The 27,053-nt window shown below is 38.9% G+C and overlaps 1 protein-coding gene across 4 annotated transcripts in view; it reads left to right on the top strand.

Moving 5' to 3' along the window:
• The window catches only part of CORIN (corin, serine peptidase), a 254,774-nt gene that overhangs the window by 34,755 nt on the left and 192,966 nt on the right, over positions 1–27,053 (top strand). For all 4 annotated transcript variants that reach the window (XM_030880459.2, XM_060299302.1, XM_060299301.1 and 1 more), the window contains 2 exons: positions 1,350–1,494; positions 14,483–14,683. In XM_030880459.2, coding sequence (XP_030736319.2) covers positions 1,350–1,494; positions 14,483–14,683 — 346 coding nt within the window. The remainder of the gene's footprint in view (positions 1–1,349; positions 1,495–14,482; positions 14,684–27,053) is intronic.

Here is a 27,053-nt window from a genome sequence, read left to right as displayed (position 1 = left end):
AGATTATAGGAATAGTGGAGTTTGTTTTAGCACAAATATGGAAGTCAGGAGAACTAGTTTGAAGGTAATGGATAAAGAAGGAGATTAGTTTGGTTTTGGACATGTTGAGAAGAGATGATGCTATGTACTAGGCATCAGAAATATATGATCTAACTTGAAAGTAAGTTCAGGACTCGAGATTCAAGAGCTGGGTACACCAAGGTTGTAGTTCAAGCTCTGAAACTGTCAGAGAGGGAAAGGCAAGGAGAGTCAGAAGTCCAAGAGAGAACCATGAGAAACATCTTCATTAATGGGATCAGAAGAGTTGCTCATAGTGACTCAAATCACTTTTAATTCCATCTCTGTTGAAAAAATTACTCCCCTAAGGCAGTTGCAATAAATGAATTTCCAGACATTGTTTCTGGCAAGAGATTGAGCTAAGCAAAATTTAAAGAATTTGAAGACAAGAACTTTATCTCGTTGAACCATCTCCGTTGCATCTCATCATTCTCTCACAAATGGATGGGCTGCAGGGGCAGTGTGGACAGTGGAGGGCATCCTGTCAGTGGCCAACAGAACAGGCTCCTTTTCACTGTTCAACTTGCCACTAAATACATGGTCAGTAATATTCAATCTTGCTGAATTATTAATGGTTAAAAACTTATTTGGGGCTTCCCTGGTGGCGCAGTGGTTGAGAGTCCGCCTGCTGATGCAGGGGACATGGGTTCGTGCCCTGGTCCGGGAAGATCCCACATGCCGCGGAGCGGCTGGGCCCGTGAGCCATGGGTGCTGAGCCTGCGCGTCCGGAGCCTGTGCTCTGCAACAGGAGAGGCCACGGCAGTGAGAGGCCCGCGTACCGCAAAAAACAAAACAAACAAACAAAAAACTTATTTGATCTAGATTCATGCAGATTTGGGTTAGGACTAATGAGCAAAACAAGAATGAAGTCTGGATAATGCCCTGTCCACAACTACTCACCAGTATTTTATCACTGTATTAGGCACTCTTTGCTTAGAGTTCTAGGTCAAGGTGAGTTCTTGCCATGGTAAGAACAGCCCTTTGGAATAATACCAAATTAGCAGATACATTAAAAAAAAAATCAAGATGGAATATCGTTATAAGTTCATATACTCCTGAAAAACATTTCAGAAATAGATGATTTGCTCTTCCCTGAATGTGATTTGTAGTTACTTGTTCATTTATTAGTGTGATTTGGTGACTAACCTCATTTCATGCCCTAAAATGCACGGAGGAAAATCTCTTAGGAATGCTGCTTCTCTAAATGGATAGCTGTACTCTAAAATGTCATACCATGTACTGAGTTGCTTTGTAATATTAAAACCATGTTTCATTTTCCTCTCCTACTTTAGGTCTTGGGAGCAGATGATGATACCATGGGTGATGGTTGCTCTCAGAAGCTGGCGACTGTCAATATTCTTCGTTTCCTATTGCTGGTCCTGATTCCATGTATCTGTGCTCTCATTGTCCTGCTGGTGATCCTGCTGTCCTTTGTTGGTAAGTGATGCCATTATTAAAGATAAATGAAGTTAAAATTAAAATTAGCATGATTTATAAGAGCTGTTTTTTTTTTTTTTTTTTTGCGGTACGCGGGCCTCTCACTGCTGTGGCCTCTCCCATTGCGGAGCACAGGCTCCGGACGCGCAGGCTCAGCGGCCATGGCTCACGGGCCCAACCGCTCCGTGGCATGTGGGATCTTCCCGGACCGGAGCACGAACCCGTGTCCCCTGCATCGGCAGGCGGACTCTCAACCACTGCGCCACCAGGGAAGCCCAAGAGCTGTTTCTACTGCTCTGGGTGGTGGTTTACCATTGGAGGATCTTTCCCAGCGGGGAGAAATCTGATTGTGTTTGCATTTTCAAAAGACAAAAGACCTGGATACACTATAGGGGACTGGAGGCATAAAGAAATGAAGGCAGGGAGACAATTTGGTGACTGGCGATTATCTAAGAAAAAGATGATAAGGGCTTAGATTAAAGCATTTGGTGCACTAAAATCAACGGAAATCAAGACAGATTGGATTTTGGCATGAGGGAGAAAGAGAAGTCAAGGTTGACTCTCCGATTTCTAGCTTGGGCAACCAGGTTGATTTTGGTGCCACCTGTTAACGTAGGAAGTAAAGGCGGAGGAGAGGGATGCAGGTAGATGGAGGGCAGGCTGGAAGTTCAGTTAGGACATGTTAAGTTGGAGAGACTTGTGGAACAACTAAATACAGTGGAATCATAGTTTAAGGGCATTTATGGTGAGCAAATTCAGCAGTGCAAGCTGGGCCAAGAAATGGAGGACTGTAAGAGTCCAACACCTTACCTTCCTAAGGGAATTTCAAGGGAAATGGTGAGTCTGTGTGATTTCTGGCTTCTGTGCTGACTTTAGAATTTAACTCTCACCCCGCTGGAACTATCCAGAAGGGAAGCTGAGAAGGGAGCCTGAGTGCAGTTATGAATATGGGAGTCTCAGTGGAAGCAGCGCGAGTAGATGAACTGTTAGGAGAAAGGGCACTGATTAAAAGCTGGGGGCATATGGGTTTCCCTGGTGGCGCAGTGGTTGAGAGTCCGCCTGCCGATGCGGGGGACACGGGTTTGTGCCCCGGTCCGGAAAGATCCCACATGCCGCGGAGCGGCTGGGCCCGTGAGCCATGGCCGGTGAGCCTGCGTGTCCGGAGCCTGTGCTCCGCAACGGGAGAGCCCACAACAGTGAGAGGCCTGCGTACCGGCAAAAAAAAAAAAAAAAAAAAAAAAATCTTTGGGCATAGCCCTGGAGGATGCCGGTGTTTAGGGGAGACAAGGAAAGAGGAAGCATCAAGAGATACCGGAAGTGTTGTTGGAGAAGAAGGAAAGGAACCGGGAAATGCTGGGTTCCACAGAAGCCAAAGGCAGAGAGATGGTCAGAGGTCACAGGGTGACAAGTAGGAAGAGGACAGAAAATGCCTCGGCCCAGGAAGTCTGCAGGTTTTCTATTGGGGTTTTAATCGCCCTGCTCCACGTGGTGCCAGCTCTGGCCTGCTCTCGGGCTAAAGGCAGGACAAAACCCTGAAACTCGCCTCTGCCCCTCTCTTCTTCCAGGACTCGCCTCCCCTCCAGACTTGGCCTGCTTTTGTTTCCTTTCCAGTACCGTTGGGTCGTTGCTTTTTTGTGTTTTGTCCAGAGTTTATAGTTGTTATGTCTGGGAGGGTCTGTCTGGTAGACGCTCCCTCAGTCATAACCCTGTCTTTTTTTTTTTTTTTTTTTTTTGCGGTACGCGGGCCTCTCACTGTTGGGGCCTCTCCCGTTGCGGAGCACAGGCTCCGGATGCACAGGCTCAGCGGCCATGGCTCACGGGCCCAGCCGCTCCGCGGCATGTGGGATCTTCCTGGACCGGGGCACTAACCCGCGTCCCCTGCATCGGCAGGCGGAATCGCAACCACTGCGCCACCAGGGAAGCCCCCCTGTCATTTTTAACATTCTCATTCTCAGAACACTGTGTGGAATGGCTCACACACTGTGAAGAATATTTCCTTTTAATCTCAGGGTGGAATGCTAATATAAGTTTAAAACCCATTTTTAAGTGCTTCAGAGCTTAGAGGCCTCTGAGAAGAGGCAGGGTGCTATTAAAACAGTGCTTTAATGGGGTTTATTTATATATTCATTTAAACATTTTTATCACTTTATTGAAATTTAATTTACACACCATACAATTCACCCATTTAAAATGTGTAATTCAGTAATTTTTAACATATTCACAGGTAAGTTCAACCATCACCACAGTCAATTTTGGAACATTTTCATTACCTCAAGAAGAAACTCTATTCCCTTTTAGCTGTCACCCTCCCATCTTTCTGTCTCCCCTGTGCTCCAGCCCTAAGCCACCACTAATGTACTTTGTGTCTCTATAGATTCCCCTATTCTGGACATTTCATATGACCATATGTGGGTTTTGTGACTGGCTTCTTTCACTCCACATAATATTTTCAAGGTCCATCCATGTTTTACTATCTATCAGTACTTCATTCCTTATGGTGAAATAATACTCCATTGTACGGATTTACCACGTTAAAAAAATCCATTTATCAATTGATGGACATTTTAGTTGTTTCCATCTTTCGGCTATTACGAATAATGTTGCTCTGAACCTTCATGTTCAAGTTTTTGTGCGGACATATGTTTTCATTTATCTTGGGCTTATACCTAGGGGTAGATTTTTCTTGTATCACTTATATGAGATTAGGAAGTGAACCAATTTGTAACCATTTCTTAGTGCTATTTTGGCTTATATGTAGGTAACCTTTAGAAAGTGGGTGTTTTCCAGACAGTCTTCAAAAGCATTCTTTGCATAGGTTCTGCACCAGATGATTTGATATAGATATATTAAGTAATATCTGCCCAAATAAACATTTCCTGTTTTATAACTGAGATGTTTGTTGTTTTAATGAGCGATAAAATCATTTTATACCTTTGTTTAAAAAACCTCGTTAGATTCTGCTTGCTTTTAAGAATGTTCTGTTTGGTTTGTGCTTAAAATCCGTGCTCTTTCAAAGTTTTGTAGTTATTTCTGGGTCTGTAAGGGTTGCTAAGGGATGTTGGAATGCCACATAACAGGAGCTCTAGCTTCAAAAGGCAAAGAGATAATGGAAGTTTATTGATTACGAAGAGATAATAAAACCTTATGCTAATAAACACAGATGCACTACGCGTTTCTAATTTTGTCTCTTTGGGCTTCTGGCATGCGTAAAGTCAAGATGGCAGAGATTTCTGAAGATAAGAGAGTTGGACTTTCTGAATAATTATTTCAGCAGCAGGCTGTAGAAAGGAGCAATAGCAAATCGTTTCTCTCCTCAACCCCTTAAACTGAAGCTGGAGCTACAAAGGTTTCGTTTAGTTTAATTTAGTTTAGTTTGGACTCTAAAATGAAGATTCAGGTATTTGAAGGAAATTGAAGAGAAAAATGAAGAGTAAGAAAGGTACAGTATTATACCTGGGTTTTAATTTTTCAGTTATAGTCTAATACTGAAGGGCCATGTGACCTAGAAGAAAGAATTTAAAGCTCAACGCTAGGAGGTCTGGGTTTAGCATCTTACTCTTCCATTTACTAGATGGGTGACTTTTGGTCACATGCTTTACCTTCTCTGTAAGATGGGGAATATAATTCTTATTCATTTCAGAGAATTGTTATGGAAGTAAAATGAAATATCTGTGAAAGTGTTTTTATTTATTTATTTTAGTTTTAAAAATTTTTTTATTTTCTATTGGAGTATAGTTGATTAATAACATGTTAGTTTCAGGTGTATAGCAAAGTAATTCAGTTATACATATACATTCTATTCTTTTTCAAATTCCTTTTCCATTTAAGTTAATACGAGTATTGAGCAGAATTCCCTGTGCTATACATAGGTCCTTGTTGGTTATCTTTTTTTTTTTGGCTATGCCGCGTGGCACGTGGGATCTTAGTTTCCCGACCACGGATCGAACCCGCACTCCCTGCAGTGGAAACGTGAAGTCTTATCCACTGGACCACAGGGAAGTCCTGTTGGTTATCCATTTTAAATATAGCAGCGTGTACATGTCAATCCCAAATTCCCAATCTATCCCTTCACCCCCGGTAACCGTAAGTTTGTCCTCTAAGTCTGTGAGTCTGTTTCTGCTTTGTAAATAAGTTCTTTTGTATCATTTTTTTAGATTCTGCATATAATGGTATCATATTGTGAAAGTGTTTTTATAGGTGACAACATTCATTATGAGAGTAAAAAATTGGTTTTTGCTTATGAATATTATTACTAATATTAGATAACTTATTAATAAATAGTTCTCTTACACTCAAAAATTAACCAAAAATGTCCTTATCTCATTTTAACTCTATCTGTAAGAACTAAAATCTGTGAACTATGACCCATCATCATAGTAGTCCCATAATTTATAACCCCATAACCCTACAACCAAGCCATTGCCATAGTATAGTTTAATTGCTAATAAAGTAGCTAGGAAGAAGTAAAGTTGACCGACTGTTGGATTTGCAGTGTGATGCCAAGTTTCACTTGACTGTTAGGCTCAGGCCTGAGAGCCACTTTCAGAGACTCATTCCTCTCTTATAAGAGCTAAACTAGCAGTTTAATTCTTCCATCACATGTTGTGCTTCCATCACAGGACTGCAAGAGTCAGCTAGTACCATGGAATACTTGATCAGACCTTGGACTGATATCTGCCTTAAATTGTTTATAAATAATATAGAAACATTATATATGCAACACTTAAAGTAAAATTATGTTGACATGTTGAGCAACATCGAACAGACATAAAATAGTAGATATAATTTGATACTGTTTATTCCTTTATTGAATGCCTGTGAAATTTGAGGCAGTATCCTATGGGACTTGGGCACAGCCCTGAATCAGCCTATCCTCATGGGCTTCCTAGTTCAGTGAAGGAGGGACACCTAAAAATGACCACACAGTTGATTAGTTACCACAGAGGTAACTCCTATGCAGGAAGAGAGTTTCTTTGAGACAAGGTCTGACAGGGTCTGAACGTGGTCTGGGAAGCCTTCCCTGAGGGGGTGGTGCTTTAACCATGACCTTCACCATGAGAATTTTGGAGTGGGGGAGTGGCGTGATTGAGCTGGTTGGGGATGTTAAAAGGTTTTTTTGACACCTGTCTAGAGAAAGGGTTGACGTGGGTAGAGAATGTGGCAGGGGAAAAAATAGAAAGTTATTTCAAGTATCTTATAAATGTGCTTTGGAGTATGGTCTGCACTGATTTTTTTTTTTTTTTTTTTTTAAGCAGAGGTCTTCTTAGAAGCCCATATGATTTAAATTTATTTATTTATTTATTTTTGGCTGTGTTGGGTCTTCGTTTCTGTGCGAGGGCTTTCTCTAGCTGCGGTGAGCGGGGGCCACTCTTCATTGTGGTGCGCGGGCCTCTCACTCTCGCGGCCTCTCTTGTTGCGGAGCACAGGCTCCAGACGTCTGCACTGATTTTTGCAAACTATTATTCATCTCAATTTCATTTCATCAAAGGTATGGTCCCCCCCACATCTCATTAGAATGTTCTTAACTTTTTTTTCCCCAGCTGTTGAAGACTTGGTTTCAAAGTCTCGTCCACTCATCCACATCTAAAATAAATTTTGTTTTAGCCTTAAGCTTAAGAATGGCCTAAGGTTACTATTCCTAGTTTTCTTAATTCTATGTAAAGTCTATGTGGGACCTATTAATTTTTTCTTTTTGTCACGCATTGAAGAAGAAAGAAATTATAGTGGTGGGGAGTATAGGAAATATGGTAAAATAGTTTGTTTTTCTTGAACTCAAGAGAAATATTCCTCTATAAAAGTGACTTTCCTCTTCAAAAATGCTAGATGAGCTGGAGATCATTGAACTTAAATATAGTTTTTCTCTTACCGAATTTCTTAGCAGCTTGTGGCTTTTACAAGAATTTGGAATGATAAGAATCTTAACTTCCTAACTTATAGTGTTGTGTTTTGAATATCATTTTAAAATGGAAAACCTCCCAGATCCTGATTTCTTTTCACCAAAACCTTAAGATTTTCCATGCTCTTTTATGACCTGACTCCACGTTCCTTATTTAATTCTCCAAATTCCTTTAATAATGCTGGTCTTCTGAGCAGATGCAAAAACATAGAGTTTTTTTTCGTTAATTCCTTAGGCCTGAGGCCTTCCTTAGGCCTTCTACAACTTTTATTTTTCATTCTCTATTATCTATTGTATCAGTCAGGGCAGGCTATGCTATGCTGTGTAACACAAATAATTCTAATATATTAGTGGCTTCACAACAACGAAGGTCAGTTTCTCATTTGCAACATGTGCTCTGCAAGATATTTTTTCGTTAATTCCTCAGGCCTGAGGTTATGCATTATGTCTAAAGTTTTGGAAAGAGCAGTCTAAAGCCTTGCACTCAAAGTGTAGTCCATGGATACAGCATCAGCATCACTTGGGAGTTTGTGTGAAACGCAGAATCTGGAATCTTGGGCCCCATTCCAGACCTGCCAATTTGCCTTCTAATGAGATCCGCAGGTGATTTCTATGCTTCATCCAGTCCTTAACCCACTGCAATCTGACCTTTTCCTCTTCGTCTTCTTTTCCTACTACTAAGTCTGTTCTGAGGCCCCCAATGTCCTTCTTTTGAATGTGCAGAATTTGGAACTGATGTGTGTTTGAACAAGAGTTTGAAACGGAGAGCCTGTGCTTTCTCTCTGTGTTTGTTTACATCTGGTCACAATGAGCATGCTCATTTCTGGTGCCAACAATGCTTTCTTCCACTCAGATGTGACGCCCAGATATCATCTTGCTCAGTCTTGACTACTCCCTTCTTCTTGAAATGCTCTTCTGCTTTGCCTGGATATTATCATTTCTAATTTTCCTTCTATTTCTGGCGGCTCTTTCTCTGTCTCCATAAGCTCATCTTCTCTACCTATCCAGTAAATTTGGGGGTGTCTGTCCTAAGCTCTCTTCTCACTTTGCACCCATACGTCTCTAGACAATATCATCTTCTCCCATGACTTCCTTCATCATTCATGCATTCAACAAGTATTTATTGAGACCTTCACTGGTGCCAAGCATTCTGCTGGGTGCTTGAGATTCAGGCATGCATAATGTACCTTCCGACCTTCGAGGAGGCAGACAAGAAAACAGACAGTTTCACTTGAGTGTGTATGTGGTATATGCAGAGTGTGCTCTGGGAACACAAAGAAGATGCACATTTGTGGGGAAGTCTGGCAAGGCCTTCTGGAGGAAATGTTTAGATTGCCCCGGATTTAGACTTTTTTCCCCTTGAATGTTTCATAGCATTTTTTACTCAGTGTATTTATAATAATTACAGTAACAAAAGGAAGCTTCTACAACTTTTATTTTTCATTCTCTATTATCTATTGTATCAGTCAGGGCAGGCTATGCTATGCTGTGTAACACAAATAATTCTAATATATTAGTGGCTTAACAACAACGAAGGTCAGTTTCTCATTTGCAACATGTGCTCTGCAGGATGGCAGGGAGGGCTGTGCTTATTCAGGTCATTAAAGGACTAAATTGATGGACCAGCCATCATCTTGAACCTTTGTGGTTATTGTGCCAGAAAGAAAGAAAGAGAGCCCTGGAGTAACTTCTATACTTTTTTTATACTTTTAAAAAAAGTATATAAATGCAGCATCACTAATTATAATCACAATGCCGTACATTAGATCCCCAGAACTTACTCATCTTATAATTGGAAGTTCGTACCCTTTGACCAACATCAAAGATATCAAGCGACAGAATGAGGCAGAAGAATGTAACCCCAGCATGTGCCCTAGTAGAATGGGAGAGAATTGAAAATATTTGATGAATAACACTAACGCAACCACCTCATCTTGGTAAATATCTTCATTTACCCAGTAATTCAAACCGGAAACCTTGAAGGGACCTCTGACTCTTTCCATTATGTTCTTACAATTTTGCCTCTGAAAGCTCTCTCCCAAATGTTCCCTTTGTTCTCACTGCTTTTGCCTTGACTCAGTCCTTCTTTTCTCACTTGGACTCTTGCAATAGCCTTCTAACTGTCTGCTAGACTTAGCCCCTTTCAAGCATCACCCTGTTGCCAGAGTGATCATTATAACATTCTACCCCATTTAAGACTCTGCAAAATTTCTCTATCACAACAAGATCAATTCCAAACCTATGACAGGAATACCCTTCCCAGGCTGGTTTCTACTTCCTTTCAAACCTTTTCTCTTGCCAGTCCCCTGTGTGCCAGCCATGTTTAACTACCTGCTAGTCAGCTTTTGCATATTTTCCCCTTTGCTCTATCTAGAAAGTTCTCTGTTCCCTATTACTACCACTCCCTCTTCCCCACAAATTTTCTAGGCTCAAACCTAGAAAATCCCTAATCATCTTTTAAGATTTACATGGAGGATCTTCTTCCCTAAGAAACCTTTCCTGACTTTCTCAAATGGAATGACAACTTCTTCTCTAATTATTGTCACCGGATTGTCCTATGCCTGTCATTCTCAAAGCATTTGTATCATGGTCTGTAGTTTTAGGCTACATGCCTGTCTCCGCCAACTAATCTATAAACATCTCGATGATAAGAAACTCTTACTAAATTTTGTAATTTACTTTCAGCAGAGAGTAAATACATAGTTCCTGGCACATAGAAAATGCAAAGTAAATGTTACCACATGGCTAGAGATATAAAGATAAGGAATTAATTTCAAACTCATATCATAGGAAAATAAATTTTTTTAACATGCAGATGACGGTTGATTTTTTTTAACTTGTATACCTTGTCCAAAATGAGAAGGGTGTGTGGGTGTGTGTGTATGGGTGTGTGTCATGTCCCAACTCAATTCTTGGGTAAAGTTAAATAACTTCTGTAAGCTTTGGTTTCCTTCCCTCTGAGACTTCATAAAGAAGAGTTAATTATAGCATCTGTTTCATGGGATTGTTGGAAGGCTAACTCAATAAATGCCCATAGTAAGGATACTTAGTAAGGTGCCTGTGTTAGTTTCCTATTGCTGCTATAACAACTTGGTAGCTTAAAATAACACAAATATAGTACCTTAGAGTTATGGAGGTCAGAAGTCCAAAATTGGTCTCACTGGGCTAAAATTAAGGTGTCGGTAGTACTGTATTCCTTCTGGAGGCTCTAGGGGCCAGTCTGTTTTCTGCCTTTTCCAGCTTCTAGAGGCTTCCTGCGTTCCTTGGCTTGTGGCCCCTTGCCATCTTCAAAATGAGCAATGGCCCATTGAGTCTTTCTCACACTGCATAGCTCTGACACACACTCTCTTACCTCCCTCTTCTGCTTATAAGGATTCCATGACTACCGTGGGCTCACCTGAATAATCCAGGATAATTTCCCCATCTCAGATTCCCTAACTTACATCTGCAACATCCCTTTTGCCATGTAAGGTATGTAAAGTAACCTATTCACAGGTTCTGGGACTCGGGATGTGGACATCTCTGGGGGGAGCATTATTTTGCTGCCACAGTGCTCAATCCACTCATTGTAAATGATCAGTAATACTTGACTATTATTGTTGGAAATGCAGACTGTTTCTTAAACATTGTTAAATAGAGCTGTGTTATAGCTGAAACACTTTTGAGCCATACAGCCTTGAGGTAATGTGGCCTTCTATTAATAACTTAGCATGAAAGAGTCACAGTTATTTTACTCCAAAAGTGGGTTAAATGATTCACTTTTGAAAATTACCTTAGCCATTTTATTATGCTGGGATGCACTTAGAGGAAAAGGAAATTGGCATTTATTTAAAAGTACCTTAGGACTTCCCTGGTGGCGCAGTGGTTAAGAATCTGCCTGCCGATGCAGAGGATACGGGTTCGAGCCCTGGTCCGGGAAGATCCCGCATGCTGCGGAACAAATAAGCCTGTGTACCACAACTACTGAGCCTGCGCTCTAGAGCCTGTGCTCCGCAACAAGAGAAGCCCCCGTAGTGAGAAGCCCGCGCGTTGAAACAAAGAGTAGCTTCCCGCTTACCGCAACTAGAGAAAGCCCATGCGCAGCAACGAAGACCCAGTGCAGCCGAAAATAAAAATAAAATATAAAAGTACCTTAGTAGCCCTAAGGAAGACAATTTTACTTTCATTACTATTACTGCGTAGTGATGACTAACAGTTATTGAGAACTTACTGTATGCCAGGAACTGTTCCAAGTGTTTATGTATGTATTGACTAATTTGATCCTAATGGCCGGCCCAATAAGGGGAGGTACTTTGATTTTCCTTATTTTATGGCAGTTGAGAGTTTGCCCAAAGTTTCAGGGCTAGTAAGTAGTGATGGGATTTAAACCCAGGTGGTCAGGCTGTAGAGGCTGTACTTTTAACCACAGCACTGTCAAAATAGGAATGTGGAAAAGGATGGGGCAACACTGAAAGAATGAACACTCTACTTTGGGCTGATATCTCTCAGCATTTTTGTAGCTCATCGTGATGTAGCTTAACAGTATTTAGTCTTACTGAATTCTGTCTTTTGTGCTTTTAAAGAATGCGTAATAGAGGACCAACTGTGAGCTGAGAGTTGGTTAGTTTCCAGAGATACTTGAAAACAAATGGTCTAGTCAGTTTAGGCTTTTAAAGACAGGTCCTTTAGGCTTGTCGTCTTTGTCATTCTCTCAAAAATATAGTTTAGGGACATTAGCTGCAGCAACTACCGTATATCATGTGTCATCTTTCTATTCTGCCAACTTGCTTTGATATGGAGAGTTTAAGAGCAAGGAAACTGCTTTTTTTTTTTAAGGACGTTGTTTTTCAAGGCAGTGTTTCCTGAAAAAGTTGGTGTTTAAAGAATATTTTAGAGTAAACAAATATTATTAGCACTTTCACCCCTATGGTTAGGTGAAAAAGTTAAAGGAAAGATTATTAATAAGGCTAGTCATTACAAACAAAATGTTAAGAACAACTGCTGAAATATTTCATACGATAAGGAACTCCCTTTAAGTGAATTACACAGGGATATAACTGAGGAGTTGGCATTTGCTCAAAGTGTGTTGATAGAGCTGGATGCTGACTTATAGGGTCAGTGTGATAAGTCAATTGATTTTATGGGTCTTATACATTCATTATAGCCATGTTAGTGGAAATAACACGTTATGTGCAAAATCTCTATGCCAAAATTAGCAAAGAAGAGAGCAACTAATAAGTGAAAAATAAAATTATATCTAATTAGTAAATTTTTCTGTATGAATAAAAGACACATTATATAGAGAACAAATCTATCGCATACATTTATCTTGATCTAGGATCAATTCTAAATCATTTTGAAAATCATAAACAATTAAATGAAATCTTTCATTTCACCTACTGCATTTAATATTTATTCATAATCGCACAGTTTGGGGAGTGTGTTACCTGCACCACGTGGTCATGATTTAACTTTTACACTCCACCTTTTTACTTAGAATCCTGTTGACCTTAGTTAGCTAGAAAACAGCTGCTTTTCTATTTTGATCTGTAGTTAATGTTTTCCAAGTGTCAAGCACATGGAGAGAAATTTTTTCTGTAGACTGATATTAAACATTTTATTTATATTTCTTTTTTTTTTTTTAATGGTCCATGGGCTGTTTGGAAAAGTGAGAGCCAAGTAGAGCATTCACTGTAAATGCTTTTAGGAAAAAAAAGTCTCCCTTGGGTATTTCTATAATGGGTCAATATCACATTCATTTATTTTAGTGGCATACTCAACCAGAGTGCTATATTCTGGAAACACTCTGTTGTCTATTTTGACTGAGTTAAAAATACATAATCTCTTTCAAAGTTTTCAGATTTTCTGCCTAAAGCTAAAGCTAGGGGATTCCCAATAGTCTTAGGTTGGACTCTTTATTTTGTCCATGAATAAATACCTTGAGAAAGTGACCAGTTGATAGTCTTAGTTTAATGCCTATTTCTTATAATCAAATTTATAGCTTCTGGTCGAAGATGAAGATAATATAGTTTCTTCTTTTAGTTTTGCTGGAATTGGAGTTTTACTTTTTGGGGGGGGGTTTCTACGAGTGTTGGGAAATATTTGAGCCCTATTATTTTTATTATCTGTTGTGTGTCGTTCACTGAAATTTAGTGCCAAGTGTGGAGAAATAGAAGGGCCGCAGGTAAGCTGGCACTGTTGTCCTTTGTGGAAGGTAGAAAGATAGGGAGAGCTTGTGTCCTGGGTACTGAGGAGCCTAAAATGATGTGTGAAATTGAGACACTGAGAAAGCAGGAAGGAAACACTGTAAGATTTGCCGCATTTTATTTGTGGTGAGTCCCAGGTGAGGTAGAATTGCCCTAAATTCTTTGGGCACGAGGAAACCTGGATGGGAGACTCAATTTCTAAACCTTTAGCTCCTGAGAAGCAATAGCTACCTCACAGGGTTATGTGATCTACGACAGAAGAGAAACTACTGGTTGTCTCGAGAAGTGGGTGGTCTTGCTGGCCATCATTTTCTCTTCGCGTTTGCCTGGGAAAGCAGCTCTAGAGTTTCCCTAATACGTTTTTTAAAATAAATATTTCTAGACAATTCTCTAGCAGTCCAGTGGTTAGGACTCTGCACCCTCACTACAGGGGTTACGGGTTTGATCCCTGGTTGGGGAAACTAAGATCCTGCAAGCCATGCAGTGCAGCCAAAAATAATAAATAAAAATAAAATAAGGGGCTTCACTGGTGGTGCAGTGGTTGAGAATCCGCCTGCCAATGCAGGGGGCACGGGTTCGAGCCCTGGTCCGGGAAGATCCCACATGCCACGGAGCAACTGGGCCCGTGAGCCACAACTACTGAGCCTGTGCTCTAGAGCCCGCGAGCCACAACTACAGAGCCTGCACGTCTGGAGCCTGTGCTCCGCAACAAGAGAGGCCCGCACACCGCGATGAAGAGTGGACCCCGCTTGCCTCAGAGAAAGCCCTCACACAGAAACGAAGACCCAACTCAGCCAAAAATAAATAAATAAATTTATTAATTAAAAAAAAAAGTAAAATTAAAATAAAATAAAGTAAAATAAATACTTCTAGTAATGTTTTAAAATATCTTTGTTTGGTCTTTCAGGAACATTAAAAAAAGCCTATTTTAAATCAAACGGGAGTGAACCTTTGGTCACTGATGGTGAAGTCCATGTGTATGATGTTATTCTTCCAAGTACAACTCATAACGAGAGCACCGGGACATCTACTGCCAATCCCACCCAACACATTCCAGCCTGGACTATGGAGGCTTCTCTCCCAGGGGACCAAAATCACAGGAGCACAAGTAAGTCTGAAGGTACTAAATAGCTGGGCCCTTTAATGTCTGTGGAACCCACAGGTAGATTTTTAAGTGTGCTGATGCTCTTAATCACAGTCACTTACTGGTCACACAGGAAAAGCTCTGCTCCCTTATCTAGCAAGCATGTGCCCTGTTACTAAACATGAAATGCCCTCAGCTCAGCCATCCAGATAGGGACTGGAGTAAGAAATAAAAAGGTACCAATGCTATTCAGTGTTTCTGAGACATAAAAATTTATGCTGCTTGCCCCAGTATGACAGTGTTGATTTTACGGTGGTTCTGTTTTTTAAGTTTTAAGTTACTTATTTTGAGATGGTTAAATTAATAAGTAAACTAAGTTACTTATTTTGTTATTGGTGCCTTGTGACAGGTATCCTAATTCTGTGGTTCTTCGAGGTAATTTCGCTGTAAGCATCTTTGCCTTAGACATCTTTGCTGTAAGCATTTCTGCCTCATAATTAATTGGTTGTAAGGCAATTTTACCATGAAAGATATAAAATGAAAGAGGGACATTTAAAAAGACATAATGAAATGTGAGAAATGAATAACAATTAAAAAGACATTGCTAAATACAAAATTTTTGAATATGTTTAAAATGTGTGTAGATTCATGGTGACACTGCACAAATAATTGAGTTTATTTTGTGAGTTGTACCTTGTCTTCCAAGTCTTCTGTTTATAGTATTTTTATACACTTTTTTTTTGCTTGTTGATTTGTCTCCTCGTTCAGCATTGCACTCTATCTTTTTTGCTAAAATTTGTTCCTTTGTTAAGAGAGGTATCAGTTTCCAAATACTAGGATGCATATTTGTAACTGAGTTCTGTATTGCGCTGTGAAAGCCTTCTCCACTGGTGTTTGTTCCTCGCATACTGTCACATGTCCGTTGATAGACTTTCCAAAGTTCTATGGGAAATGTAGGTTCAGCTCTGCACCTCTGGGGCCCTCAGCCTCTTTCTCCTCCAGTGCAGTGTTTCAAGATAAGAAAGCAAATCGTCTTCTGTCAGCTCAATAAAGCCATCAATAACGTCTCTAACCGGAAGAAATGATAACACATTTCAACCCGTTGAAACCAAACTGTCAACCAGGTGGTTTACTTTCATTGCAAAATTGCCTTACAGTCAATTAGTTATGTGGTGAAAATGTTTGCAGTGAGATGCTTACAGCGAGAAGTGAGAAGACCAGGCACGCAGTTCAATAATCGAATGCCAAGGGATTTGACAGGAGCTATCCCTTCATTTGCTTTCGAGGTGTCTGTGTGTTCTTTCTCATTTCCTGGTTTTATTGGCTATGCAATTTATTTTACTTGTTGGTGACTGACAATCACACCTTGAGATAAATGGCATGGCCAAAACTTCTTTTTGAGGACACATGGAGATATTTGTCAGTTATTCCAGAAAAAGTGCTTGCAGAGAGAGAGAGAGAAGACAGAAAGGATGGAGATGGGTCCAGTTAGATGGCAACAGATGATATGCTCCGGAATGTGGCTCTATTCCTCAATACCCCTCCAATTTTTTTAGTAAAGTTACTAACCTTCCAGAATGCTAGTGGGAGTGGATTAGTGTGGAAAGTTACCTAGTCAGTGCTGATAAATCATAATCAGAGCACAGTCACTGTTAAGAGCTTTCTCTGCAGTTGTCTTGAGTCTTACTTTCTACTTCCTAAAACAAGGTTATGTGATTGAAAATTACCCAAAACCCATTCATCCCTGATCACTTTCTTGTTTGTTGCTCCCTCCTTCCTGAAAACCTCCAAAGGGAAATCACATCTTAGGTCTAGGACAGAATATTTATTTTCATTCTGAGCCAGGAAGGGAAGGATTAAGCTGACTCTTAAGCTATCATAGTATGTTTGCTAGTATCTGAAGAAACGCAGGATTATTCTCTCTCTCTAGCCCCAAAGAGTCAGAATGTTTGGCTTCCGTTGTTTCATGGAGTACTGATAGATATTAACTGTTTCTTATGCTTAAGAGTTCACCAGCGATTTATACGGATTCATATTCATTACCTGACGGTAATACTACAAACCCAAATTATGCTAAGTAAAATTTGTTTTCCTCAAGAGTTTAATTTTGAAATTTTTAATATTTCAGTCATGTCTTAAGCACTTCATTATTCTTTTTTTTTTTTACATCTTTATTGGAGTATAATTGCTTTACAATGGTGTGTTAGTTTCTGCTTTATAACAAGCACTTCATTATTCTTAGGGCAGTGTTTTTCAACAAAAGGGCAGAAGTAATTTAAGCAAAAACTCAGTCCAATTAATGTGGTTGCAATTATAGCAATTGTTATTTTCTTTTACAAGGTGGATTTGTCTCTATTTTGAAAGTTCTGTCATTTGTTAAGATTCAAATAGAGGTGACGAACACATACCCTGAAGAGTAAAGAAACATATGGTCCTTGCTGCTCAGTTTGGAAGTTTGATGGGAGTCTGTTTGACTCATTTTCTCTTCCTATGGGTGGAACATTGCTTGAGAATATGAACGTAATTTGACATGTAAAGGAAACCCAGGTGAAATTAGAATGATTAAATGTAGAAAGGTCAAAACCTTTGAAAATGTGTCATTCTGTCTTGTTAATGTACTTGACAGTTAGCCTTGGGCTTTACTGTCTCACCACATAGACCCTCAATAGACTGTCTATAATAACTAAAATTATTTATTGTTAGGGATTTGATAGTTTTCCATACACTTCAGTAATACTGCTAGTCTGTGAGTATAGAGCTTTTGATAGTTTTCAGGGCAAGTTTGAATATTTTCTTTGTGGTCCTTATTATTATTTTTTTAATTTTATTGAAGTATAGTTGATTTACAGTGCAGTGTTAATTTCTTCCGTACAGCAAAGTGATTCAGTTATACATATATATATATATTCTTTTTCATATTCTTTTCCATTATGGTTTATCACAGGATATTGAATATAGTTCCCTGTGCTACACAGTAAGACCTTGTTGTTTATCTCTCTGTGGCCCTTATAATTAGCTGACAAGGTATGCAGGACAGACCATTTTTCAAGGTATGAAATTGAGGCTTAGGGAAATTAAGTTGATGTATCCGGTGTCACTTATTTACTAATTGGTAGCCATGGAATTGGGATTCAGGTCTTGGGACTCCTAGACCAGCGTTCTTTCAAGTATTTCATGCTTCCTTATTTAATTTCATTGCTTTCTTTTCAGTAGCAGGAGCATTTCTGAGCAAATTTTAAGCTCCAGGAGAGTAATGTATTTTGTTTACTGCTTTATAGCCAGTGCTCAACAAAATATTTGTTGAATGAATAAATAAATGAACTACAGTCATTTCAAAAATTTAATATCTGACCTCTTTTTTATTGGTGATGCCAAATCACACTTCTCACTTGATATTTATTTAACCAATTTTACTTAAAGTATAATTTAATGCTTATTTCTCTACTAACACCTAGCAGAGAATTTACTTTTATTCCTTTTTTAAAAAAATATTATTCTCTAATTAAAGTGTCATTCTAAATTTCTGGCATATGTAAAAGCTTTTTGAGTCCACTCTAGTCCAAAACTACAGTGGCGAGACATTCTGTCCTTCTCAATATCCTGGGTAGAAAACGAAGGGGAGAACTCCTGGCAAAAAGTACCAGGAAATAGCCTTTCCTTAAGACGCTTCCTTTTGGAGGTCCTTAATATCATGCCAAAGCACAGAATACTGCAGTTTGTAAAGTTTTAGCCAGATGCCTCCTAGGTTACACTGTGTGGCAGAGCTTTGTAAATGTGAAATAGGCTTTATGTGACATCTGTTACATCTGGAGTTTCATTAGTTACATTTTGAAAACCAGTTGTAATATGGAAAGGAAAAAGGCCCATAGCTAGCTTTCATGCTGTATCTCAGCAAGGGATTTTCCTAGGTTGCATTCTGTGTTTAGATTTTTATTTTCATCTTTTCTTCTTATATATTTTATAAATATTTAAGCATAAATTGAATTTTAAGGAGAGGGAAAAACTCTTTGACCAACCAAGAGCTTTTGGGTTAAAAATAATATGGCACAAAATAAAATAGCCTAGAAACTCTAATCAGGAATTAAAGTGACATGATGAGAGTGGGCTAATGTGCTGAAAGCATAAAGTGTTTTGTTCTCTCATTGTGCTCTTTGATGACCAGCTCCTAAACCTTCTATATCAGATGAAAACACATCATACCTCTCATTCACTTACAGAAAGCTTTTTGAGGTATAATCCACATACCATTAAATTTGACCTCTAATACATATAATTCAGTATTTTTAAAATGTATTCAGAGTTGTGCAACTATCACCACTATCTAATTTTAGAACATTTTCATCACTGCAAAAAGAAATGCTGTATCCATTATTCCTCATTTCCCCTCTCCCTCAGCCTGTGTCCAAAACTAATCTACTTTCAGTCTCTATAGATTTGCCTGTTCTGAACATTTCATATAAAGGGCATCATACAATAAATGTGTGGCTTTTGTGACTGGCTTTTCATATTTTTCTTGGATATAGGCACAGCCCTGGCCTTCTAGTATCCCAGGGAATATGTCAGAGCTTTTCAAAGGCCTCTTCAGACATCTCATTCCCTAGTTCTTCCTTTTAAGTGTTTTGGTCAGCCTCTTATTTACAACAGGTATCCTTGCCTCAGGTAACTGTGATGTTAAACAATTGCCACAGATTGTTTTCCACACGTACCCTGGGGATGGAACTTTTTGCAAAGAGAAAGCTCTGAGATCAAGTAAAGACAAGTACTGAGAATGGATCCTTTCCGGGGAGCTTCTAGACAAGTTGAATGGTGATAATTCTCTGGGGGTGGCTTTTTGGGGAGCTTCAGACCCATTCTTCCCCCTAGGTTGCTGGTTTTTATAGATACCATGGTTGCAAGCTCATTGGTTTTCAAGGCTCCTGTAGAACTGAGGAGAGGGTGATGGGAATATGGCAAGTTAAAATGTTACAAAGTGGGACTTCCCTGCTGGCGCAGTGGTTAAGAATCTGCCTGCCAATGCAGGGAACACGGGTTCTATCCCTGGTCCAGGAAGATCCCACATGCTGTGGAGCAGCTAAGCCCCGTGCGCCACAACTACTGAGCCTTCGCTCTAGAGCCCGCGAGCCACAGCTGCTGAGCCCGTGTGCCACAGCTACTGAAGCCTGCGTGCCTAGAGCCTGTGCTCCGCAACAAGAGAAGCCACAGCAATGAGAAGCCCGCGCACTGCAACGAAGAGTAGCCCCCGCTCACCACAACTAGAGAAAGCCCGCGCGCAGCAACGAAGACCCAACGCAGCCAATAAAAAACAAAAATGAAAACAAAAAACACTACAAAGCTCATAGTTCTCACTGTGATTCAGCCATTTTTCTTGAACAAATGTTCCTCTGCTGCAAGCCTTTGGTTAAATTCCAAAGTTCTGAAAAATCTGATTTTGATATTTTTTTCCCAGTGTTTTTACTATTTCTTTGGAGGAACAGAGTTTTGGAGGGTCTTACTGTGCCATTCTGGAAGTATTTCCTACCCCTCGATCAGTTTTACCTTCCTTATCTACTCTACTGCTTCTTTTTCATTTCCTCCAACATTGGGAATTGGTTTTTCTTCTTTCTGTAATGAATAAATATGATCATATTATATATATTATTTTAAAACGGAAGACTTTATCTCCTTTTTTTTTGCATAAATCACTTCAATTCTTCTTCCTTTTGCATCATATTACCTTATTTCTGCCCACAGTTAGCCCATCTTAACAACCTGGTGTGTATGATTTTACAGTTTTCTCCATGCTCATAAATTATATATAAACATGTACACAAACTTGTATACAGAATGACATACACATAGAGGTGTTTTTGTTTTTCAAAAAATGAGATCACATTTATTACGTACAGTTTTCTACATAATGTTTTTCTCACTCAAGGACACTTCATGTAAATATCTCTAAGACAATGATTTAGCTCTAATTCATTATTACAGTGATTAAATAGCCTTCCATACTCTCATTATACCATAATTTATTTCAACCACTCTTCTAACAATTCTTCACCTTGTATGTATTTTTTTTCCTCAATGAATTATACAGTCCCTGAAGATAAAATGACTTGGATTGACAGTGAAACTGTCTAAATAGCAGTGATTTATTAGCACTGATAACTCGGAACCAAAATGCCCTGAACACATACTCCGAATTTGCTGCATGTAGAAAGCTTGTATACCAATCAGAAACCTTAAGATTATTCTTTCTTCCTAGTTTTCTGCTTTTAACACAGTATTTCTATTAGCTTGTAAGTGAGTTCTGTGAGAATACGAAGCTAAGAGGATCAGAGCAAGTCCTGAAGTTTTACTTGGGTTACTATTTATCAGGAAACTATCCAAGGATGGAATATGGGGAGAGGGGCTCTAATTAGACATCTGAAATCAGATAAAGTCCCTTCTCCTTTTTCCCTGACATTTTCTAATCCTGTCCAGAGTGGAATCCTGGATGTCTTAATTATATTCTTCTTAAGTCAGTTATGCTGTTCTCAGATTCATGTACCCACCTCTCTACATTACTGACTGCAGATTATTGTGCGGTTTGGAGGGGGAATCTGTGCTTATATGTGTGAATGACATCATTCCTCTGTTGTTTTTTGGACAGTATTTCTTCATCTGGGGGCTGAGGGACCTCAGATTTTTTCTGGGACACCCAAGAATTCTTTATAAGAACTTCTTAAATGTATGCTTTCATTTCAATGGTAATAAAAACTAATGCACACCTACTCTTGATAACCTGGATAACCATCTTATAACAAGTACTGAGATAAAATTTTGGTGACTGTATTTGTGTTTCTATTTTCGATAAAGTTGCTGCTAAGCTGTATTTCTTAGACATTTGCTAGCCATCGAGAAAGGAACAGAGGCAGATTTGGTAGTCTTCTCAATTGCAGAACTAAAGTATGTACTGGCATGTTGTACAAAGGACGCCTTTGTGGCAGTTAAAATAGAGAAAAACAGACTTACTCAGCGGGGATACATGGTAGCATAAGCTTCCTAAATACAGGAGAACTTGTGCTTCAGGAGTTAGCACCATATTCATGGTGTCTTAGCAGAACACTGTTAATATTAATTCATTAATGTAATTAATTTAAATCTTATTAGTTTTGTAGTTTCATTTATGTTTAATTTATACATATTGATTTCATTGTGTGTTAGACCTATAGGTATAAAGGGGTTTGTGTTTAATTTTATGTATACCTGCATAATTTCTTCCTGTGAAAAAGCCTGTACGATTGATTCTTCAACTTGTGAAATACTGCTTTAGGGTACCTGAGTTCTAGCTGTTTTTGTCACATCCTCAGGAAAAACAGTGATGCTCTATAGCAGAGCTTCTTAGCTTTTTTGTGCCAAGTACTGCTTTGACAAACTGGTAAAGCTTATAGGTGCCTTCTCAGAATAACGTTTTGGTGCTTAAAACACATTGCACAGAATCAAAAAGAAAGGCAATTTTATTAAAATCTAGTTATCAAAATATTGGAAATATAAATTCATGATATAGTAATACATGTATTTATTTATTAACATATTAAATAATGATATCAGCCTAGGTCAATACTTGTAATTTTATAATATGGATGAGCATACATAATATTTTGAAATGTCTGTAATAACTCTGTTGATATGAAAATAGCTATGATTTCTAAATAGTTTTTCTGATTGTTGCCTACATTGATAAGCATTTAAGTATGCTAAATTTCAACTGGAGGTTAATGGAAATAGAGATGCTATTTTTCTCCCATCCAATCTAATTTCTTCATAGACAGCAATTTTCTTTTTTTTTTTTTTTTTTTTTTTGCTGTACGCGGGCCTCTCACTGTTGTGGTGTCTCCCATTGCGGAGCACAGGCTCCGGACGCACAGGCTCAGCGGCCATGGCTCACGGGCCCAGCCGCTCCGCGGCATGTAGGATCTTCCCGGACCGGGGCACAAACCCGCGTCCCCTGCATCGGCAGGCGGACTCTCAACCGCTGCGCCACCAGGGAAACCCAGCAATTTTCTTTTAATTGAAGTATAGTTGATTTACAATATTGTGTTAGTTTCAGGTATACAGCAAAGTGATTTGGTTATATATACATATATATATATGCATATATATATTATTTTTAATTCTTTTCCACTATAATTTATTATAAGATATTGAATATAGTTCCTTGTGCTATACAGTAAATTCTTGTTGTTTATCTATTTTATGTATGGTAGTGTGCATCTGTTAATCCTATACTCCCAATTTATCCCCCCCCACCTCTTCTCCTTTGGTAACCATAAGCTTCTTTTCTATGTCTGTGAGTCTGTTTTGTAATTAAGTTCATTTGTACTATTTTTTAGATTCCAGATATAAGTGATATCATATACGGTTGTCTTTCTCTGACTTACTTCACTTAGTATGATAATCTCTAGGTCCATCCATGTTGCTGCAAATGACATTATTTCATTCTTTTTCATGTCTGAGTAATATTCCATTGTATGTATATGTATATACATATATACTTATAGATATGTATATATACACATATATATATACACCACATCTTCTTTATTCACTCATCTGTAAATGGACACAGGTTGCTTCCATATCTTGGCTATTGTAGATAATGCTGCTATGAATATTGGGGTGCATATATCTTTTTGAATTAGAGTGTTCATCTTTTCTGGATATATGCCCAGGAGTGGGATTGACAGCAAAAATTTTATGTATAAGCCCATTGAGGTCTTTGGATTATAATTAAGGACACATGCTTTAGAGGAAATGGGTGGGTTTTTTTTTTTCTTTTGTTTTCTTTTTGGTAACTGGGAGAGTCTGAGGACTGCCTAAACTACTTCATTAGGAATTTGCTACTCCAAAATTTACTGTAGTCATGACCCTGGACACCATCCCTTATGTGCTCTGCTGGCCACCAGTGTTAGACTCCAAGGTTCAAGTATAGTTGGTTGCCCTCTCTATATGCTAAATCATATTCTTTCGGCTTAAAGAACAGTTATGAGATTCAGACGTGAGCTCTGGCTAATATCAATATCTAAGCAAGAACAAGTGAAGCATTTAAATAATTGTTGCCTTCTTATCTGGTTGGCATGGTAGCATTCTAATAAGGATCTGCATAATTCTTGGGAGAGGGAGAAAGGAAATTTGAATGTAGGTATGGAGTCTCTCTTTTTTTCTCCCCACTCTCCTTTTCTTCTTCCTCATTGCATCTGTAGATGACTCTGTCCCTGGGATGTATTGGGTTCCTCCCAGAGAGAGTGAACTCAATCATTTGCAGAGCTAGGCTTTTGAAAGGGATAATGGAGCAGTACCTGGTTTGCTCTCCTTTAGCTTCAGTCCCATTCCTCCCATTGCAAAGATTTTTGGGCAAGACTTCCAGACCCCTTCTCCAAAATGAATCCCGCAGTACCCCCCAGGTGACATCTTCCCCCAAAGGTAATGTGCCTATAATACATTATTATAGCAAACAAGAGTCAGAGTTAAATTGTCACATCAAAAAGGTTTTTGGCTCAAAACTTTCTTCTCCAGATTCATTATCACAGGTTCCTCTTGAGGAAGAACAGCCCCATACACTTGATCCATGTACAGAAAAAAAAGAAAAAAAAAAACGGTAGCAGATAATAGCATTGCAGAAACAGTCCTGATCAAATTCAAGGACAAAAATGATCTTTTTTAAAACAAATTATTTTTATTTTTTGCTGCGTTGGGTCTTTGTTGCTCTGCGCAGGCTTTTCTCTAGTTGTGGCAAGCAGGGGCCACTCTTCGTCACAGTGCGCAGGCTCCTCATTTGGTGGCCTCTCTTGTTGCGGAGCATGGGCTCTAGACGTGTGGGCTTCAGTAGTTGTGGCTCATGGGCCCTAGAGCGCAGGCTCAGTAGTTATGACGCATGGGCTTTGCTGCTCCGCGGCATGTGGGATCTTCCTGGACCAGGGCTCGAACCCTGTCCCCTGCGTTGGCAGGTGGATTCTTAACCACTGCCCCACCAGGGAAGCTCCTAAAATGATCTTTTAAAAGCCAGATTCTCACATAAAAGTTTTTTTAAAATGTGTAATTTACTCTACTCTGTGGTTCTGAAAGAAAACCGGCACTGTATATATTCTTTTGCCTGAATCTTTCAATTTGCTATCGCAGGCTTTTGTTCTTTGTACAATTTTGTGCTGAGAGCAAGAAACCCATCAGCGGGAATCTGTTGCTGTTACTTGTGTCTTTGAAGAATATGCCTTTTCACTTACTTGTAGTTGGAATGAGTATGGTAATGACTTTTCCAAGCCAAAAGTTTTGCAACAGTTCACATTTGATGCAAACTATTCCTTGTCTCTTAGTGTTAACTTGTTTTATTCTTCTTTTTTGCTGCTCTGCATCATTAACCTAATACCTACCTGTGGTGTTTGAATTGATTAGATTCACAGTACTTGTTTATGATTATATTAATTGGTGTAAACTCACTCTGACATATATGTACTCTTCCAAGCTTTGTGAGACATCTCAGTTTCTGAGAGGCTAGGTTAATATTCTAAGAAGCACCATTCGCTCCTAAGCAGCTACTTATTGGGTGCCAAGCTCTGGGGTTTGGCTCTGTAGACTATAATGGTGGGTCAGTTAGAAGTCCTGTCCTCAAGTAGTCAGTTGTCTAGTAACTGCCTTGAGACCTGAATGTGTTATTTATGACTTGAGAAATTCTGTAAGAGAGGTGCAGAGCCCGAAGGAAACATGATTCATTTCAATTCTTAATTCTTTAAAAGACAAGATTGCTAATTCATACTATTTCTAGTCTATAATAAATATATCATTTTTCTAAACATCTAAACATTTTTCTAAACATTTTCTAAACATCAGTTTTCTAAAACTAAACAGTTTTATTTACAGTTATAAAAGTTTTATTTTAAAGGTCTGTCTTAGAGTTTCCATTTTTAATCAGATTATAGTTTAATTCTTAGATTTAAAAACTTATTCATAATATAATTATCTTAGATAAGCTGAGCAGAGCCTTTTGTTTTCAATTTTATGGGAAGGCCCACCATGCTTTTATAGGTACTAATGAGAATTTTATCACCTCAGGAAGTGGGAGTTCTGGAATTCTACAATTCCCTCCTTGAAATTACTTTCCAATTCTTCCATTGTTTATTAAGTAATCAAAGGCAGAGAGTTTGTTTCTGCTGTGGTTCTGTGTTTACAGATGTGCACTGGACAAAGGCCTTTAGGATATACGTTTCAGGAGACTGATTTATGATGATCTGATGGCTATTAAGCCACAGTAACTATGTTACCATATTATGTGTCCTTGAAAGTCAACAAAAAATAGAAAAAATAATATGGGAGGGTTGCCTTGGGAGAGAAATGAAGGCCTTAAATCAAGAATCTTTGCTTATTCTAGAGTTTGGGGGTTGGCCAAGTGGTCATTTTCCAGCCAATCACGAGAGGCAGTAAGGCAGGTAATATGTGGGGACACATCTAGCACCATCAGTGTTCAAGTAGGGCCCTGTCACCCCTTCCTTCTTTGCTATTTCTCCCTTTTGGAATGGGAATGTCTCTCCTATGCCTGTCCCCCGTTTTGTTTTAGAATCACATAATTTGTCTTGTTTCACAGGTTCACAGCTGAAGGGGAATTTTGCCTCAGGATGAACCATACCTTGAGTGTCAGCCATATACGGTTTAGATGACATTTAGATGAGACTTTGGACTTTAGACTTTGATGCTGAAATGATTTAAGACTTTCTGAGCTGTTGGGATGGAGTGAATATATTTTACATGTGAGAAGGACAATGAATTTTGGGGGCCAGGGTTAGAATATTATCAACTGAATGTTTGTATCCCTCCAATATTCATATGTTGAAGCCCTGGCCCTTAATATACTGTCGTCCATTTTTATATCTTCTCTGGAAAAATGTTTATTCAAATCCTCTGCCTATTTTAAAATTGGATTATTTAGGGTTTTTTGCTGCTGAGTTGTGTGAGTTCCTTATATATTTTGACTATTAACCCCTTATCAGATACATGATTTGCAGATATGTTCTCCTATTCCATAAGTTGTCTTTTCAAGCTTTTTAGTTTGATATAGTTCCACTTGTTTGTTTAGCTGTTGTTCCCTGTACTTTTGGCATTTTATTCAAAAAATCTTTGCTAAGACCAGTGTCAAGGAGCTTTTTTCCTATGTTTTCTTCTAGGGGTTTTATGGTTTCAGGTCTTCCATTTAAATCTTTAATCAATTTCAAGCTTCCATTAAGTAGACTTATTATTATATTGGGGTTGTTATTTTGAAGCTATTGTTTGCACATTATAGGGGAAAGCAAATAAGTATTTATATTCATGTTTTCAGGAACCAACATTTTCAACATAAGAGAAAAAAGGTACAAATATAAAAACAAATAAATTAAAACCCTATAAT

The sequence above is a fragment of the Globicephala melas genome, chromosome 5, assembly GCF_963455315.2.
Source record: "Globicephala melas chromosome 5, mGloMel1.2, whole genome shotgun sequence".
In the NCBI taxonomy this organism is placed as follows: domain Eukaryota; kingdom Metazoa; phylum Chordata; class Mammalia; order Artiodactyla; family Delphinidae; genus Globicephala; species Globicephala melas.
The sequence above is the reverse complement of the archived record's forward strand: the minus strand, read 5'-3'. Positions and strand labels throughout refer to the sequence as shown.